Source organism: Capricornis sumatraensis, chromosome 1 (genome assembly GCF_032405125.1).
Source record: "Capricornis sumatraensis isolate serow.1 chromosome 1, serow.2, whole genome shotgun sequence".
NCBI lineage: Eukaryota > Metazoa > Chordata > Mammalia > Artiodactyla > Bovidae > Capricornis > Capricornis sumatraensis.
In genome coordinates this window covers 85,155,054-85,174,362 of record NC_091069.1, presented here as the reverse complement: position 1 = coordinate 85,174,362, position 19,309 = coordinate 85,155,054, and the positions used below count along the sequence as shown (strand labels likewise).

General features: G+C 38.3%; 1 protein-coding gene across 1 annotated transcript in view; it reads right to left on the bottom strand.

Annotated features, from left to right (window-relative positions):
• DHX57 (DExH-box helicase 57) overlaps positions 1-19,309 on the bottom strand; it is a 58,858-nt gene that overhangs the window by 12,158 nt on the left and 27,391 nt on the right. The window contains exons 11-18 of the mRNA XM_068972092.1: positions 18,156-18,361; positions 14,464-14,580; positions 9,180-9,276; positions 7,979-8,152; positions 7,234-7,434; positions 5,805-6,081; positions 530-625; positions 361-444 (exon numbers count right to left, since the gene is read on the bottom strand). Coding sequence (XP_068828193.1) covers positions 361-444; positions 530-625; positions 5,805-6,081; positions 7,234-7,434; positions 7,979-8,152; positions 9,180-9,276; positions 14,464-14,580; positions 18,156-18,361 — 1,252 coding nt within the window. The remainder of the gene's footprint in view (positions 1-360; positions 445-529; positions 626-5,804; positions 6,082-7,233; positions 7,435-7,978; positions 8,153-9,179; positions 9,277-14,463; positions 14,581-18,155; positions 18,362-19,309) is intronic.

The window sequence follows — 19,309 nt, the reverse complement described above, 5'->3', positions numbered from 1 at the left end:
GGCGTGACTTTGGAAACAATTTCAGGGGGTTATGGATCCGGGTTAAGGATGTTTGGTATAATCACTGAAAAAAGTGATTTCTAGTAAGCAGTAATCTGCAGAATGGCTACATTCCCATAGCCTCCACGTAAGTTAAACACAGATTCACTGAGAAGAGGAAAAACGGGTGAATTGAAAGGTTCAGCACAGAAGGCCTGATGTCATAGTTCAGGAGTCTGTTTTACACAGCTGGTGGAAGCCAAGCATATTCCAAAAACAATATTTTCAATGTCAAGGTAGGACAAGCAAGATAAAGTTGCAACACCCTCTGGTGCACTATGACAGTAAGTGATAAAAACAAATTTCCACAGAACAACTCACCTGAAGAACTCTTCCTGACAAGAAGTTTTGTCTGCAGTAATTATAACTTGCACGCATACCTTCTTTCATACTTAGTTGCCATCCCTAAATTTTTGAGAAAACCAAAATGTTATTCTGTCTTTAATGCTAACTCTGGTAATAAACCTCAGCTATTAGCTTATATACTTACCTTATATGCTCGTAGAAGGGCCAGATAATCACTGTTTGCAAATGCAAATTCTAGCTTTTTCTGGTTAGCTTCCTCTTTTTTATCCCAGGGAGATACCTAAAGGAAGAAAGCCAAGTTTGAAGGACACATTTTATCCAAGGTTTCAAGTGGCACTTTGCTACTGCTGAAGTCAGGTGCTTGGGAAGTGTGTTGTGTGGGTCAGAGTACAAAGTGGGTGACTGGTTAAAAGTAATTATGGTGGTTAAGTGCCAAGCCAACAGCCTTAATTGTCTGTGTGAGTCCGTCTTCCCACTCAAAATGACCTCTATTGGGTCTTTTACTTCCTCGTGGCAAGATGTCAAAGGCTACTCATTGTAAAAGCTACATCTAAAATCCAAGATTCTGTAAACTCTGATATCTTCATTTTATAGACTCTTTTTCACCTTTTATACTTCAGTCAGTTCAGTTCAGTTGCTCAGTCGTGTCCGACTCTTTGCTACCCCATGAATCGCAGCACGCCAGGCCTCCCTGTCCATCACCATCTTCCGGAGTTCACTCAGACTCACGTCCATCGAGTCCGTGATGCCATCCAGCCATCTCATCCTCAGTTATCCCCTTCTCCTCCTGCCCCCAATCCCTCCCAGCATCAGAGTCTTTTCCAATGAGTCAACTCTTTGCCTGAGGTGACCAAAGTATTGGAGCTTCAGCTTCAGCATCATTCCTTCCAAAGAAATCCCAGGGTTGATCTCCTTCAGAATGAACTGGTTGGATATCCTTGCAGTCCAAGGGACTCTCAAGAGTCTTCTCCAACACCACAGTTCAAAAGCATCAATTCTTCAGGGCTCAGCCTTCTTCACAGTCCAACTCTCACATCCATACATGACTACTGGAAATACCATAGCCTTGACTAGATGGACCTTAGTCAGCAAAGCAATGTCTCTGCTTTTGAATATACTATCTAGGTTGGTCATAACTTTTCTTCCAAGGAGTAAGCGTCTTTTAATTTCATGGCTGCAGTCACCATCTGCAGTGATTTTGGAGCCCAAAAAAATAAAGTCTGACACGGTTTCCACTGTTTCCCCATCTATTTCCCATGAAGTGATGGGACCAGATGCCATGATATTTGTTTTCTGAATGTTGAGCTTTAAGCCAACTTTTTCGCTCTCCTCTTTCACTTTCATCAAGAGGCTTTTTAGTTCCTCTTCACTTTCTGCCATAAGGGTGGTGTCATCTACATATCTGAGGTTATTGATATTTCTCCTGGCAATCTTGATTCCAGCTTGTGTTTCTTCCAGTCCAGCGTTTCTCATGACGTACTCTGCATATAAGTTAAATAAGCAGGGTGACAATATACAGCCTTGATGTACTCCTTTTCCTATTTGGAACCAGTCTGTTGTTCCATGTCCAGTTCTAACTGTTGCTTCCTGACCTGCATACAGATTTCTCAAGAGGCAGGTCAGGTGGTCTGGTATTCCTATCTCTTTCAGAATTTCCCACAGTTTATTGTGATTCATACAGTCAAAGGCTTTGGCATAGTCAATAAAGCAGAAATAGATGTTTTTCTGGAACTCTCTTGCTTTTTCCATGATCCAGCAGATGCTGGCAATTTGATCTCTGGTTCCTCTGCCTTTTCTAAAACCAGCTTGAACATCAGGGAGTACACGGTTCACGTATTGCTGAAGCCTGGCTTGGAGAATTTTGAACATTACTTTACTAGCATGTGAGATGAGTGCAACTGTGCGGTAGTTTGAGCATTCTTTTGCATTGCCTTTCTTTGGAATTGGGATGAAAGTCTCCCCTATTTCTATACCCATAATTCATGCTTTTTCCTCTTAAAAATACAGGTTCTCCTTTTCCCTAGAAATTAGTGACATTAGCTGAGAACTTAATTTTCACTGCCTTCTTTCACTGTAATATACACATGTATCAATACAACATACACATGTATCAATACTATAGGTACCAGCTTGTTACACTGAGGCCCTAGTATCACACTGACAGTCAATCTAAACCAATTACAGTGCTTCTTTCTAAATTTGTATATCTGCACACCTTTACAGCTAACACAGTAATATTAAAATTTTATTTATTTCTACTTGAAAATAAAACTTCTTCTGTTTTAGGAAGGCTAGTGGAGAAAGGATTACATTTGGGGATCATGCTTACAGAACCTAGCAAAGGACAGGTGTTCAGTTTTGGCTAAGGGTGACACCAGTATTTCTAATGAACAATTTCTATATTCCAGTAAAAGAAAACAGCCAATGAGAGGCTATTTAGATTACATGAGAATAGGCAGTGGACGTCTTGCTCACATCAGTACTGACTGTTGCTGAGTAAGCTACATCACCCAGTCTCGTCCTTGGTTAGCTGTTATTAAATGAAGAGGCTGAACTAAGATCTTTTTGTAGATCTGTGAGTTTACAATTCCATGACGTATAACATTAAAATTGAAGAAAATTATTGCATCTCTCTATTCTCTATCTATCTGAGATAAGCGTTGGTGAAAATAAAGGCAGAGTGACACCCTACCCAATAACAATAATTCATTCTCAAGTCTACATGGAATACTTTCCAGAATAGAGCATATGCTTAGCCATAAAACAAAGATCGTAACAAGTTTTAAAGGACTAAAATAATACAAAGTATATTCTCTGACCACAACAGAATGAAACTAGAAGTCAATAACAGGAAAAAACTGGGAAACTCATAGATGCATGGACATTAAACACCACGTGCCTAAATAACCAATGAGTCATAGAAGAACCGAAAAGGGAAATTAGAAAATACTTGAATGCAAATGAAGACGCAACATACCAAAACTTATGGGATGTAGCTAAAGCCGTCCGTAGAAGAAAATTTATAGCTGTATATGTCTATATTAAAAAAGAAGAAAGATCTCAAATCAATAACCTAACCTTTCACTTTAAGACACTGGGAAATGAACTAAAACTGAAACAAATAGAAGAAAATAAATCACAGTATTAATAAAATAGAGAACAGAAAAACAGTAGGGAAAATCAATGAAATCAAAAGCCAGTTCTCTGAAAAGATCAACAAAATTGACAAACCTTTAGGCAAGCTGATCATGAGAAAAAGAGAGAAGGCTCAAATTACTAGAATCAGAAATGAAGAGTAACATTACTACCAGGCTCTCAGAAATAAAAAGGACTATAAAATACTATGAGTGTTTGTATGTTAATAAGTTAGGTAATTTAGCTGAAATGGACAAATTCCTAGAAAAATGCAAATGACTCAAAAAGAAACAGATAATCTGAATATACCTATAATAAGTAAAGAGGTTTAATTATTAAAAAAACTAACCACAAAGAAAAGCCCACATGACTTCACCACTGAATTATACCAAGCATTTAAAGAATTAATTCCTCACAAAATCTTCAAAAAAAAAAGTTGGCAAAAAAAAAAAAAAAGTTGGCAAGAACACTTCCCAAATTATTATGTGGCCAGTATTACTCTGATACCAAAGCCAGATAAAGACATCACAAGGAAGGAATACTACAGACCAGTATCTCTCACAAATGATATAAAAATCCTCAACACACTAACAAAAAGAACAAAATTGGAGGACTCACACTTCCTGATTTCAAAACTTACTACAAAACTATTCGAGTTTTGTATTTTGAATCAAAATAGTGTGAAACTGGCATAAGTAAACATATAATTCAATGGAACAGAATTAAGAATCCAGAAATAAAACCATATATTTATGGTTAATTGACTTTTTATAAGATGCAAAGACTATCCAATGGGGAAAGAACAGCCTTTTCAACAAATGGTGATGGGACAATTGGATAGTCACATGCAGAAGAATGAAGTTGGACTCTTACTTCACATTATATACAAAAACTAACTCAAAATGGAGCGAAAACCATAATGTAAGAGCTAAAACTATAAAACTTTAAGGAAAAAATATACAGATAAATTTTCATTACTTTGGATTTAGCAATGAATTCTTAACCATTACAGCAACAGTTTGAGCAACAAAAAACTAAATAAACTGGAATTCATAAAAATAAAAACTTGTATTTCAAAGAACAGATCAAGAAAGTGAAAAAGGCAAATCACAGTACAGGAGAAAACATTTGCACATCACATATCTGTTAAAGAACTTATATCCAGAATGTCTAAAGAATGCTTAGAACTCAATAATCAAAGGACAAATAACCCAATTAAGAAATGGGCAAACTATCTGAAGACATTTCTTGTCAGATATACAAATGGACAAGAAGAAAATGAAAAGATGTTTAATATCATTAGCCACGAGAGAAATACAGTTCAAAGACCACAAATTCACAGCATGTAGGGTAGTTAAAAGAAAACAGTCAGATAATAGCAAGTGTTAGTAAGGATGTGGAGAAATTACAATCCTGATAAAATGCTGGTCAAGTGTAAAATGTAGCTACTCTAGAAGAGTCTGGAAGTTCCTCAGAAAGTTAAATAAACAGCTAGTATTTGACCAAATTATTTCACTCCTAGGTCTTACACCTAAGACAAATGAAAACATATGTTCACATAAAAACATGTACATGGAAGTTTATAGCCAAAGGTGGAAACAATCCCAAATGTCCTTCAAGTGCTGCATGGATAAACGAAATGTGGTACACCCAAACAAAGGAATATTATTTGGCCATAAGAGGAATGAAGTACTGATACATACTATAACATAGATGAATCTTAAATGCATTATGCTAAGTGAAGAAGTTGATCACAAAACACTATATATTATTTCATTAATATGAGATGTCCAGAAAAGGCAAATCTATGAACACAGAAAGCCAGCTGGTGGTTGCTTGAGGATGGAGGAGATGGGGAGATTAGAGGGAAATAGGAGAGTGATAAATAAGGTCTTTTATGAAGTGACAAAAACATTCCAAAACTGACTAGGGTGATGACTGACAGTGCTAAAAACGACAGTGCACTTTAAATGGGTGAATTATATTTCAATAAAGCTGATAAAAATGTAGTCCAGTGTATTTATTGTTTTTTAAAATCATGCAGGGACACTTATTTTTTTTATTTTACTATAATGGGCAAGTAAAGGAGATACAGAAAAAGCATATGTAGATGATTTAAATAAGCTGGGCCTCTAGTTCTTAAATCTGCTTGGGGCATGGATTTCTTTGAAGAGCTGATAAAAATTTTAGACATTGTGCCTTGAAAGTGTCACATATAATACACTCAGAAGAAAAATTTTAAGGGGCTCACATAACCCTGAAGCACCCCCATGGTCCCCTTAGACACTTATGGACTCCAGCTGAGATGAATGCTGTTTACTTACAAAAGGAGACTTAAAAGCTAAACTGGCAGCAATGGTGAGAGCAGGATCCAAACAGCGGAAGATAGACCCAAACAGCATTAGCTTGCCGATTCTCACATCGACAGGCAAAGAGGCCAAGTGATACCCTAGAGGGGTCAGTGTTTCATCTGGAGTTAATGCTCCCAAGTCTCGTAATCGTATTTTTGAGGCACGGAGAGAATCAGTGTGCGGGGGTTCAATGAGCCGAGAGAACACAGACTGGAGATTGTGAGTGCTAAACATCTCTAAAATTTTAATTCTGAAAGAAGAAAACAAAACAATTGTCAATTTTATTTCTGGTGGGATGACACAAAGAAGTAAGCTTCTGCCATGAATGAATAATAATTTATAATTTCCCAAATATCTGCTTTTATAAACCAAACAATGTCAGTTTAAATGAATTAAAAAAAAAAAAAAAAAACAAAACCTCTTATGTCTTGTACTTCTCCTAGCAATAAACTGCAGAAACACTTTCAGATTCTGAAATTTACTGAGATTTGAAATATATTTCTCTCTATAAACTTCCAAAATACTTTTCTCTGTAACAGTGGATTCAAATCACAAAATAACATTGAAATGATCCACCTACTCTCTTTCCCACACCTGAAATTGCACAGCAATTGTTCATGAAATTAATGTGCATTGTGTCCTGCCTGTGGCAGCTCTTGAAAAGCTGTTTTTAAATTATGAATTTAGGTAATTTTCAAAAGAGAAAAATTTAATATGTAAAAAGTTTATTTTACTTACAATTCCTTTACATTTTTACTAATGTAATAGAAGGACCTCGAAATACATCAATTGGATAAAAGAAGAGCATAATATCTTTGTACAAGCAACTTTTTTCCCTTTGGGGTAACATTTTATGAGCATTCTCTCTCAAAACAATGACTTGGTCAAAGGGCATGGATAACTTTAGAGTTCTTATAAAATGCTATGCAAATTTTCAGAAAGGCTGAACCAAAGGTTTCCCAGCTTCAGTAACATCAAGCTTAATCATTCATTCACTATATTCTATTTTATGATATTTGTTCATGTTTCTTCACCAGGTAAATAACGGTGTTTTAAGTTGCTTTTGTTCACTTTGTTCTAATTGACAATGAGGGTGCAGATTTTCCCCTGTGATGATTGAACATTGGTGCTGCCCTAGCAGAAATTTCTTGGTAAGTTAGATTACTTTCTTGACTTATAAGTGTTATTCTTAAGCTCTATTTTAATGCCATCCTCTGCAATGCAAGAAATCTTGATGTGAAGCAATACGGTAAAGGCAACACTGAAGAGCTCTTTGCAAATGAATGAGTTTGTCCAAGTGCATGCTTAGCAAAACATCTTGTACTAAAAAAAAGAAAACATGGAACGTAGGGTGAGGAACACTGGGACCTTTTGGAAGCAGGACACGAGGACCAATGTGTACCTCAGACAGAGCTGTTCCAATGGCACTCTTTGTATTTCTGGTAGCTGCTGCTTTAGAAGTTGGTGATTGAAGTGATGGCTGGTGAATAAATGGAAGCAGACCCCAGACGCTACACGACCTGCTCGACCTTTTCTTTGCAGGGCATTGGCTTGAGAGACAAAAGTATCCTCTAAACTTTCCATCCCTTTGCTGGCATCATATCTATAAAGTAAAGGAAAAGGTAAAAAGGAGTCACATTATAAAAATGTGGCCAAGATTTTATTTGGCATGGACAGATCAGATGAACCGCTCTACTTCTGTTGAAGGACAGTGTTCCCGCATGTTCTGGGATAGTTGAGTGCTAAGTGTTAATTTAAATGGCTTCTTTAGTATATACCACATTCAGTTTTTTCTATTCAACTTTAAAAAAATTATTTTTCATTTATTTGATATATGCACACTTCATGAAATGATTACCAATCTTCTGGTAATTAACATATCCATCACCTCCCATACCAATTCTTTTTCATTCAAGTACATGTAAAGCGTATGAATGAAAAAAGAAAAATAATTATTTCTAAGGTAAAATTTTAAACTTTCACCTCTGTTTGGGAGGGAATGTAAGAAACACTCATATATCTACAGAGTTTGCATAAAGATTTTTCAAACAATAATCTACATAGCTTAATAGCATCAGCCTTTAACAGCTGTGTTGCTCCAATTGAGGCATCTTTAGCCCCTCTTTTACATCACCAAAAGAGGATACCTCTTTTCTTTCATTTTCCCAGAATCGATGACATAGACAACATCATCGATGGTTATGGATGTCTCAGCGATGTTGGTGGAAATTATAATCTTAGTTACACCCATAGGAGGTTTTACAAACACAGCCTGCTGCTCTTCACTGGATAAAGATGAATGAAGTGGGTGAATAACACATCTGAAAAAACAAAAAAACAAAAACATATTGAGTGTTCTAGCACAAAACACTGAAATCAGGTTATAATGGGTGGATTTCTATTAAAGCAATATAACTCCCAAAACGAGCAGCTTCTCTACAACCTGTCCTTAGAAGATCCAAGTCTTCTAAGTGAAAAGGCTTTTCCTGACCCTTACAAAGTACTTACTGAGTTCTATGAACTAAAAACCTTGCATCAACTTGGGAAAAGCTGGAGTGTAATTCAGTAGTAAATAATTAATAAGAATAAATAGTTGATATTCTATAAGTAACCCAAGCCCAGCGCAGACTAACCAAACAAGAATTTTTTTCCCCTACACTTAATGCCAGAGAGACAGAGACAGTCATGTATGCTAAGAAACTTCATTCTTCTATTTCTAGGGGGTGTTCATCTGTCAAGCAGTTGTTCCCTCAGTTATGAAGATATACCCAGTGTTGTCTGCTACTGGAAGAGGAACCACTGAAAATCATTTTTTCTCAAAATGGTAGCATTTCTTTGTTGTTATTAACACTGGCTTCTTTAATCCCTGGTATTTGGCAATTGAAATAGCAGTTGACCATTGAACAATCCAGGGATTAGGGGGAGCCAATCCTCTGTGCAGTCAAAAACTCACATATAATTTCTAATCAGGCTTTTGTTACGCGGCTCCTCTGTACCTGTGGTTCCGCGTCCATGGATTTAACCAACCACAGATCATGCAGTGCTACCGTACCTACCACTGACAAAAAAATTTGAAACCCATATTGTTCCAGGGTTAAGTGTACATGCAATTTTCCTGAGATACTATGCTAAGTGAAGAGAAACATTTTTATATAATGGAATAGAGCTATGAGTTGACTTCCTGAAACAAACTGCTTTGTCTATTCCCAGCTGGCATAAACAAACATATTCTTGAGGAGTGACACTATGATCTAAAGATGGTGATGACAGTCAAAGAGATCTTTCTGGTAATTCATTTTCACATATAATTGCAATAGATGATTAAGAATATAAAAAGCAATTACTTACCGATTACTACGTCTATTGTTGAAAAGAGAATTAGACTGGAGCTGTTCATATAGCATTTTGATTTCTGCTAGTCCCGGTAAAAATACAAGTATAGCACCTGGGTATATAAAAAGAGTTGGACCATAAAAAAGGCTGAGCCCTAAAGAATTGATACTTTTGAATTGTGGTGCTGGAGAAGACTCTTGACAGTCCTTTGAAATGCAAGGAGATCAAACCAGTCAATCCTAAAGGAAATCAACCCTGAACATTCACTGGAAGGACTGATGCTAAAACTGAAACTCCAATAATTTGGCCACCTGATGAGAAGAGCTGACTCATTGGAAAAGAACCTGATGCTGGGAAATATTGAAGGCAAAAGGAGAAGGGGACAATAGAGGATGAGATGGTTAGATAGCATCACAGACTCCATTGACATGAACTTGAGCAAACTCCAGAAGATAGTGAAGGACAGGGAAGCCTGGCTAGCTGCAGTCCATGGGGTTGCAAAGAGCCAGACATGACTTAGTGACTGAACAACAACAGTCAGAAAACAACAACAAAAGAATCAATCTGATAGATGCAAAAAAGAAAAAACTATTATAGATTATAATTTTAAATGAAAAATGTAATAATCTGAGACTTTTTCACCATCAATTTTCTCCTTTGTAAAGTGAAAGTCACTTAGTCATGTCCGACTCTTGTGACCCCATGGACTATAGGCCGCCAGGCTCCTCTGTCTATGGAATTTTCCAGGCAAGAATAATGGAGTGGGTTGCCATTTCCTACTCCATGTCTTTGTAAAGTCACCAGGGAATTAAGTGGAAAACAAACTTTTAAAATATATTTTCTGACTTAATAACTAAAAAATGAATGAGGTACTGTATCTTTCTAAAACAGAAAAAAATATGACATGTAGAAAAATATAATGGACAGAGGAGCCTGGTAGGCTAGAGTCCATGGGGTTGCCAAGAGCTGGACACGACTGAGTGACTTCACTTTACATTACATAAGAATCATTAGCAAAGCTTGTTAAACGTACTTCTTCAATGCACTGGCTCTGACATTCTCTTTCTATAGAAAGAGTTTTCCTTCTAATCTTACAAGACAGGAAGACTCTTCTCTACATTACTAAGTAAAATCCATAAACATTTCACTGGAAATGAGAAAAAGGAGCTATAACTGGCCAACCAATCTGGTAATCTAAATTCAGATATGTGTTGAAGAGGCCATATAGAAACTAACCATGCCATAAACATGGCTTATGGGTTTTAAAATTTTACATTAAAGATAATAAACAGTGATAAGTGATTACAGTGTATTTCTGTGTTAAGAGCAGTCACTCAGCAATAGACACTTTTTGTGCTTCATTCAGAGAGGAAACTGACACTCTTCAATAGCACCTCCTTTAATCTCACAAATACTTATTAGGCACCTTTGTCAGCTCTGTGCTGGGTACAATGGAAGGTAAAACAAAGATCTGCCCACAAGGAGCTCATGAACAATTATTTATCATGCTATTTCTCCCCATAAAATAAATAAGGAAACTAAATTATTACAAAAATTGAACTCTGAAGTGAGAAGGACAAAAGACATCTTTCAGTGTTCATTCTAATACTTCATAGTTTACAAATAATGTTCATATGGATTATCTCCATTTGATCCTCATAACCACCTGTTAAGAAGAGTATTAGTACCCTTAAGGTGACCGAGTCACATAGTCAGGTAACAGAGCTTAACAGGAAGGGTGTGCGAACACAAATACGGGGTTTCTGGTACCAGATCTATGCTCTTTCCATTACATACCCCATGCTTCACTCTATAAAGTAACACAAAATTTAACAGTGGTAAAATAATCTATATGGAGTGGGAAAAAGTGTATATTTCTATGTGCCTTTGATATGCTCTGCACTCATGGCTTGGCCATCAGTATCAAGGTTATCTTTAATATTCACATATATGTCACCAACTGCCTAATCACTACATCAACTTTACTTTGAATTCAGATAACTTTCCAACATTTGCTGCTATACTTTAATTTCTTCAGTAATAGTCGTTTCCTTTGGGATGAAATCAGATATTTAATCCCGTGATAATGCATTAACCAACGCTGGCTATTTGCCAAGCAGTGAGAAACAAGGCACTTCAATAATTCTACGTGTTTCACATGTTTCTTTAGAAAATACCACATAATGATTAAAATCTAGGCAGAAGAGGGCAGCCACTAAGCACTGTGTCATAAGCACATAATAAAATTTTCTGATCTATGATTTCACTTAATTATCACTCAACAATGCTGCAGCTATTTATGCAACAAATATTTATTCCATACCTAAATATTCCTGGTACTGTTCTGGGTCTTAGGAACATCCCTCAGATCCTAGAACAGAATTAAGAAATCCTTATTCATTCTTAAAGAGTTTATATTCTACTAAAGGGGACCATGGGGAAAGACTAGAGATCTCTTCAAGAAAATTAGAGATACCAAGGGAACATTTCATACAAAGATGGCATCGATAAAGGACAGAAATGGTATGGACCTATCAGAAGCAGAAGACATTAAGAAGAGGTGGCAAGAATACACAGAAGAACTGTATAAAAAAGATCTTCAAGACCAAGATAATCACGATGGTGTGATCACTCACTTAAAGCCAGACATCCTGGAATGTGAAGTCAAGTGGGCCTTAGAAAGCATCATTATGAACAAAGCTAGTGGAGGTGACGGAATTCCAGTTGAGCTATTTCAAATCCTGAAAGATGATGCTGTGAAAGTCCGGCACTCAATATGCCAGCAAATTGGGAAAACTCAGCAGTGGCCACAGGACTAGAAAACGTCAGTTTTCATTCCAATCCCAAAGAAAGGCAATGCCAAAGAATGCTCAAACTACCGCACAATTGCACTCATCTCACACGCTAGTCAAGTAATGCTCAAAGTTCTCGAAGCCAGGCTTAATGAACCGTGAACTTCCAGATGTTCAAGCTGGTTTTAGAAAAGGCAGAGGAACCAGAGGTCAAATTGCCAACATCAGCTGGATCATCGAAAAAGCAAGAGAGTTCCAGAAAAACATCTTTTTCTGCTTTATTGACTATGCCAAAGCCTTTGACTGTGTGGATCACAATAAACCGTGGAAAATTCTGAGACGAATGGGAATACCAGACCACCTAACCTGCCTCTTGAGAAACCTATATGCAGGTCAGGAAGCAACAGTTAAAGCTGGACATGAAACAACAGACTGGTTCCAAATAGGAAAAGGAGTACATCAAGGCTGTATATTGTCACCCTGCTTATTTAACTTATATGCAGAGTACATCATGAGAAACGCTGGGCTAGAAGAAGCACAAGCTGGAATCAAGATTGCCAGGAGAAATATCAATAACCTCAGATATGCAGATGACACCACCCTTATGGCAGAAAGTGAAGAGGAGCTAAAAAGCCTCTTGATGAAAGCAAAAGAAGAGAGTGGAAAAGTTGGCTTAAAGCTCAACATTCAGAAAATGAAGATCATGGCATCTGGTCCCATCACTTCATGGGAAATAGATGGGCAAACAGTGGAAACCGTGTCAGATTTTATTTTTTTGGACTCCAAAATCACTGCAGATGGTGACTGCAGCCATGAAATTAAAAGACGCTTACTCCTTGGAAGAAAAGTTATGACCAACCTAGATAGCATATTCAAAAGCAGAGACATTACTTTGCCAACAAAGGTCTGTCTAGTCAAGGCTATGGTTTTTCCTGTGGTCATGTTATGGATGTGAGAGTTGGACTGTGAAGAAAGCTGAGCGCTTGAGAATTGATGCTTTTGAACTGTGGTGTTGGAGAGGACTCTTGAGAGTCCCCTGGACTGCAAGGAGATCCAACCAGTCCATTCTGAAGGAGATCAGCCCTGGGATTTCTTTGGATGGAATGATGCTGAAGCTGAAGCTCCAATACTTTGGCCACCTCAGGCAAAGAGTTGACTCATTGGAAAAGACTCTGATGCTGGGAGGGATTGGGGGCAGGAGGAGAAGGGGATAACTGAGGATGAGATGGCTGGATGGCATCACGGACTCGATGGACGTGAGTCTGAGTGAACTCCGGAAGATGGTGATGGACAGGGAGGCCTGGCATGCTGCGATTCATGGGGTCGCAAAGAGTTGGACACAACTGAGTGACTGAACTGAACTGAACTGAAAGGAGACCATTAGTAAGCAGAACTTCAATTTTGGATAGTGTTAAAAGTACTATAATAAAAATGAAACCCATTTTTGGGTATTATGATAGAGTGATGGGAGAGACAACAGACAGGGTGGTCAGAGAAGACTTCTCTGGAGAGAAGACATTTGATGGAAACCTGACTGATGTGAAAGATCCAGTTATGAGATCTGGGGATTTACTCATCCTGGGGATAAGGGGCTACAAATGAGGTAAGAAGGCCATGAAGAAGACAGTGAGCAAGGCGACAGTAGAGATTGCCCTGTGTTATTAACAGGAGGAGGAGGAGTAATAACAGTCATAATAATAACAATGTTAAATAGACTAGCATAATTTTAATACTGTTAGGGGCAGTAGCTACTGGGCATTAATTATATACCAGGCACTGTGCTAAGTGTTTTATATATGGTTTCTTTTAATCCTCAAAATAGGATTTATTATTGTCTTTGTTTTACCACAAGGAGCCTGAGGCATAGAAAAGATAAGGGCTTTATCATCCAAGGTTACAGAGTAGACAACAGGAAGTTTAACAGATTCTCCAAAGTCTGTTCTCTTGACCCCATGGTCCTGTGGTCTCCAACTGTCTAGTCTTCACGTGACTCAAACACTCATTACTAGATTCCCATTTAGCCAGGGACTCCCAGATGGTGCAGTGGTGAAGACTCTGCCTGCCAATGAAGGAGATGCAAGAGATGTGGGTTTGATCCCTTGGTTGGGAAGACCCCCTGGAGGAGGAAATGGCAACCCACTCCAGTATTCTTGCTGAGAAAATTCCACAGACAGAGGGGCCTGGTGTGCTTCAGTTCAAGGGTTGCAACAGTCAGATATGACTCAGCGATTGAGCAGGCATGCACAGAGGCAAATGAGTGTTCAATATGTAGATACCTAGGCTTCTTTTCAGCCTTCTTCCCTTTGGACTTCGTATTGTTAACGTCCTTTTACTCAAGTGGGTAAAAGGTAAAATTTCCCCCTGAAAAATCTAGTAAGGAACTTTACAACAACTGGGGATGGAAACTGGGGTGAGGGCTCCAGGAAGACAGGTTGTCCCCACAAACCCCACTGTGTCAGGAAGGAGGGTCCCTGCCCTTGGCCAGCTCACACTTAAGCAACAGTTACCTGGAGGGTAGGAGTGCTTTCCATCCACAATCCACTCTAACAAGGCCTCGATTAATTCAAGATTAACTTTTTCAAAATCCATAATGGACATTGTTTTGATGACTGATTTGCTAACTCCTGCAAGAAAGGTAAAAATAATAAAGATATTAATAGTTTTATACCTTATTGAAGAAAATACGCCTGGGAACTAGCTGTATCTTGATTTAATAACACAGATGTTCATACTAAAGGCACTGAAATGAACTTTTTCCCTTTAGTCTCTCAGAAAGTACAAGCTCACTAGAAGCACTTTGTTACCTGAAGAGCAGGCTCCTGGCTCTGCTTCAAAGGGCCAGAGAGGCAACTTTTTACTGTCTTCCTTCCTTCCCCTTTTATCTATCATGCATCTATTGACAGTTTAAGTTCTAGAAACAAGATTCAAAGTCCAATGTATTTCAGAAAACCCTTCCAGATTTAATCAAGTCGTAAGTCATATCAGACAAAAGTCCAGCTAACAGTAACTGTAAAAATCAAAGCACACACACCACAGCTTTCAGCATCACTTTTACAACAGTGACTTTTAACTTTTAGATTCCTTTGAGAAAATCGTAAAAGTTACTAATCTTCCCTGAAAAATACATGTGATTTAATGGCTTCACCAACACCCCTGAAGTCTACCCACAGACCCTCAGGTTGAGGGTCTACAATCTCCTTCTAATTCACATGAGGCCTAGCAAAAGACATAGCTCCTTATGTTGCACTATAAGCCTCAGCTCCTTTTAGAAACAAACAGCAGGGGCTTCCCTTGTGGTCCAGTGGCTAAGACTCTGCACTCCCAATGCACGGAGCCTGGGTTCCATCCCTGGTCAGGGAACTACACCCCACATGCCGTAACTAAGAGTTTACATGCACCAACTACAACAAAACAAAGTCCCCAAACCAAACAAATGAACAGCATAAACTGGGGGAGACTAACTCTCCAAAGATAGCTGCCCTTTCCTTTGGGTCTTCCTAATGACCCATCACCTGAAACAGAATCTAACCACAGCAAAATAACTGTAGTTGGTATCAAGGAAGGGAAGCTTCCTATATTTTGCTGAAAAGCTTGAAGAGAGGCAAAAGCCATTTTTAAACAATGCTGTTCTAACAGTGAACCGTATGTCAGTAAAAAATCAAACAAAGGAAGAAACAGGCTATACAAGCAAAGATGTGGATGGTGTGGAAGGCAGAGCAGGAATCATTTTTATTTGCCAATATTCCAAATAGCCAGACTTTTCCAAAAGGAGAACCAGTTAACTGAAAAAAAAGGAAATAAAAAATATGTTTTTAATTTAAAAAGTTCAGCAGGGCTTACTAATAATCAATTATATATTTTAAAAGACTTATTATTCTCTTTCAACTAGATAAAGTCTTAAAAATTGAGCTAGGGAACAACATTTAATTTTCTGAAAGGTGAAAGAAAGCACTGAGATCAGCTAGATAGAAGTCAGTGTTTCAGAGGGAGAGGGAGACTAAGAGAAGCTAAGAGACCTGCCCAGCATCACACAGAAAACAGCAGCAGAGCCAGGCTCCCAACCACAAATCCTTAGAAAAGATTTCTCAGAGGCACTTTCGGAACTTCTGTGTCCCTGTGCTGGACATTAGAAGGACTGTGACTTAGATCCAGTCATAATTCTTAAAGAAAACTCTGGAATTTCAAAAGAGAAACCAAAGAGAGTCCTGTTAACTCACGTAACAGAATAAGGAAATGGGAACTGTCAGCTGGTATGAAGTACAGAAAGAACACAAACATTTGAGTCATTCTCATCAGAATCATAAATCTGCACTGACTGACTGGGCCCTATGCTGTTGATCTGTATTGTCTTATTTAATCTCCTAAATAACCACATTTTACAGATAAGGAAACTAGCAATAGAGAGGATGAAGAACTTGCATCTAACTGGTTTTACGACAGCCTGGGGAGTTAAGTCCAGGTCTGTAAGATACAAGTCTATGCTCTTAACCTTGCTTCCCAGGATGTTGGGAAGATGAAGTGAAATGTTTGGGAGCTATGTGAATCCTCCTGAACAGCAGAACAAATGGCTATTGCCCTAGTTCCTTTATGATCACCATTTCCCACACAGGACTGAGTCCCTGGTGGAAGGAGGAAAAGGAAAACTCACTTGCCTTTTCTGCTACAGAAGTAGCAAGGATCTGAGGCCCTTACACCTGGCAAGATAAACAGTTTTGTTTTTTTTTTTGGAAGGACCAAGAAGAGTTGGGATGGCAATCCAGGGAAAAGAAAACAGGAAAAGCAGCTGAGACCTGTCTAGGCTTTAAAAAGAAAGCAAAAGTATTCATCTTAGGATCTCTATGGATTCAGCCCAGCTGAACATAGGGAAGGCTATCTAGGAACAAAGATGGGTGGGATGTAGCATGGGAGGAGAGAGTACTTCACAACACAGGTAAAGCACTCAGCACAGGGTGGACCCTAAAAAAAGATTTTTTAGGCCCATTTTAGGTCATTTTCCAGGCCCACTGAATAATGTTAAACTAGTAGGTGAAATTTTGAGGATATTTAAATAGTTTCAAATCTCTCTCTACAACTGACTCATTAACTACCAAGGGAATAAATAATAACTACACAGAGAAGAAACACAGGCATCGTCTTAACCAGTTGGTCAAAGTTAACACTGCCAATAATGGGACAAGCCAGCATCATATGCCTCCTGATAGCATGCACTGAGAACAAGGTTCAACATTGTTTCTGCAGTTTTCTAACCAAAAACACATAACCTAAAATTAACCACTGGGCAACACTAGACAAATCCAAATGAGGGACATTCTACAAAATACTTGGCCCAAAACTCTTTAAAAATGTAAATCATAAAAGAAAAATAAAGGCTGGCAAATTTTTCTAGATCAAAAGAAACTAAAGACACATGATGACTGAATACAGTATGTAATCCTGGGTTGGATACTGTACCATTTAAAAAATAGCAATAAAGGAGATTATTGAAATGATTGACAAAATGAGAATCTGGACTACGGATTAAACAGAAGTACCGTATTGTGTTAAATGTTTTCATTTTGATCATGTCCTATTGTTGTGGGGTTTTTCTTTTGGCCGTACCGCATGGCTTGCAGTCTTAGTTCCCTGACCAGGCGTGGAACCAGGACCAGTGATCGAATCTGGCCCTGGCGGTTCTGCTAAGTCCTAACCACTGGACTGCCAGGGAATTCCCATGTCCTATTGTTATGTAAGTGGATGCCCTTGTTCCTAGAAAAAATATACTGAAATATTAGGGGTTAAGGAACATCATATCTGCAATTTACCCTCAAAACATTCAGGAAAAATATAGATATGTGAACACAGAGCAAATGAAGCAAAATGTTAATAACTGGTGAATCAGGGTAAAGGATAAAGGAGAGTTCACTGCAGTCCAGCAAACTTTTAATTCTAAATTTGAAATCAAAATACAAAGTTACAAAATATTCAAGAATATAATTTATGTTTTACCATCTCATTTTTCTATAATGAACACATTTCTTTTATAATCAGAAAAAAACCCACTGGTAAATATAAATAATAATGACTTTAATATGTATTGGAACTGTTATTTTTCTATTATTCTAATGAATTAAAGACAAGAAAATTATGAAACAAGAGCTACATTTTTCTTTTTCTGGTTACCTTTGGCATAACTGTAAAATCCCCCCAGGAAGCACATTACCTTGATAGCGGGCAAGGAGCTGTTTAAAATCTAACTGTTGATCGGGTACCGCATCTTTGACAGAATCCTGATCCTGGAGGTGCAGGGAGAGACGCAGGTCCTCCTCCACCTCCTCAAATGCGGTTCTGCTGCGCCTGGCCTTGAGCTTCTCCTTTGACATTTGCTTCATGGAGCGGGCGTATGGGCTCCCATCCTGCAACACATACCTGAGCAGGACAAAAGAGGAACGTGTGGATATGGATGCAGGTCTGTTGGTGAGGAATGACAACATTCACCTGTTTCACATCTCATTCAGCCAATGTTGCTCTGCTGCTGCTGCTGCGTCGCTTCAGTCGTGTCCGACTGTGTGTGACCCCAGAGACAGCAGCCCACCAGGCTCCCCCGTCCCTGGGATTCTCCAGGCAAGAACACTTCTGCCCAATTCATGGGCTATTCTTTCACCAGTCTAGGATTCCGTCATGCCCTACTTCTGGTGGAGAACACATTGGAATGCTTTTGGATCTGCTTTAAGATAATTTTAGGGGTAGTGAGTTTAGAAAAGTGAGAGAAAAAAGACAGAGAAACTAGATAAAGGATTTCCCCAGAGGTTCACATTCAGTGGAAATGGGATACAGCCCACAACACAACTTTAATGAGCTCCCTAAGTATGATATTGCACTATGAAGTTTGAGAACCACTGATCTAGGGTTGTTAGCCTGAGAATACTACATCATTAAATAAACAAGGAATTAGGAGGGGGCTTATTAGACACAGAAAGAGCAGAGAGAAGGAAAAAAAATTTAAGGTGTCAGATGTGACAGGTATTTTCATTCTGGAGTTCAGAGGTTAGGAATGAAGACGCTGATCTGGAGTTCTTTGCACAGCAGCAACAGCTGAAAACACAGCAGCAACAGCTGAAATAAGCCTGAGAAGAAACAGTACAAGAACAAAACTCTGGGAATCTTAAGGTCACGGAATAGGAAAGGGAAAGCAAGGCTTTCCAAAAGGCAGCAATCTGCTGGCATCCAAGAGACATCATCATCTTCTGTACAGTACCAAACTTAAACACACATCTTAACATCCACATGTACCGCAAACTTCCTGAAGATAGAATGATAATAATAGCTAACACAAATATATAATTATATAATCTTTGAGCTACTTCAAATCTTGAA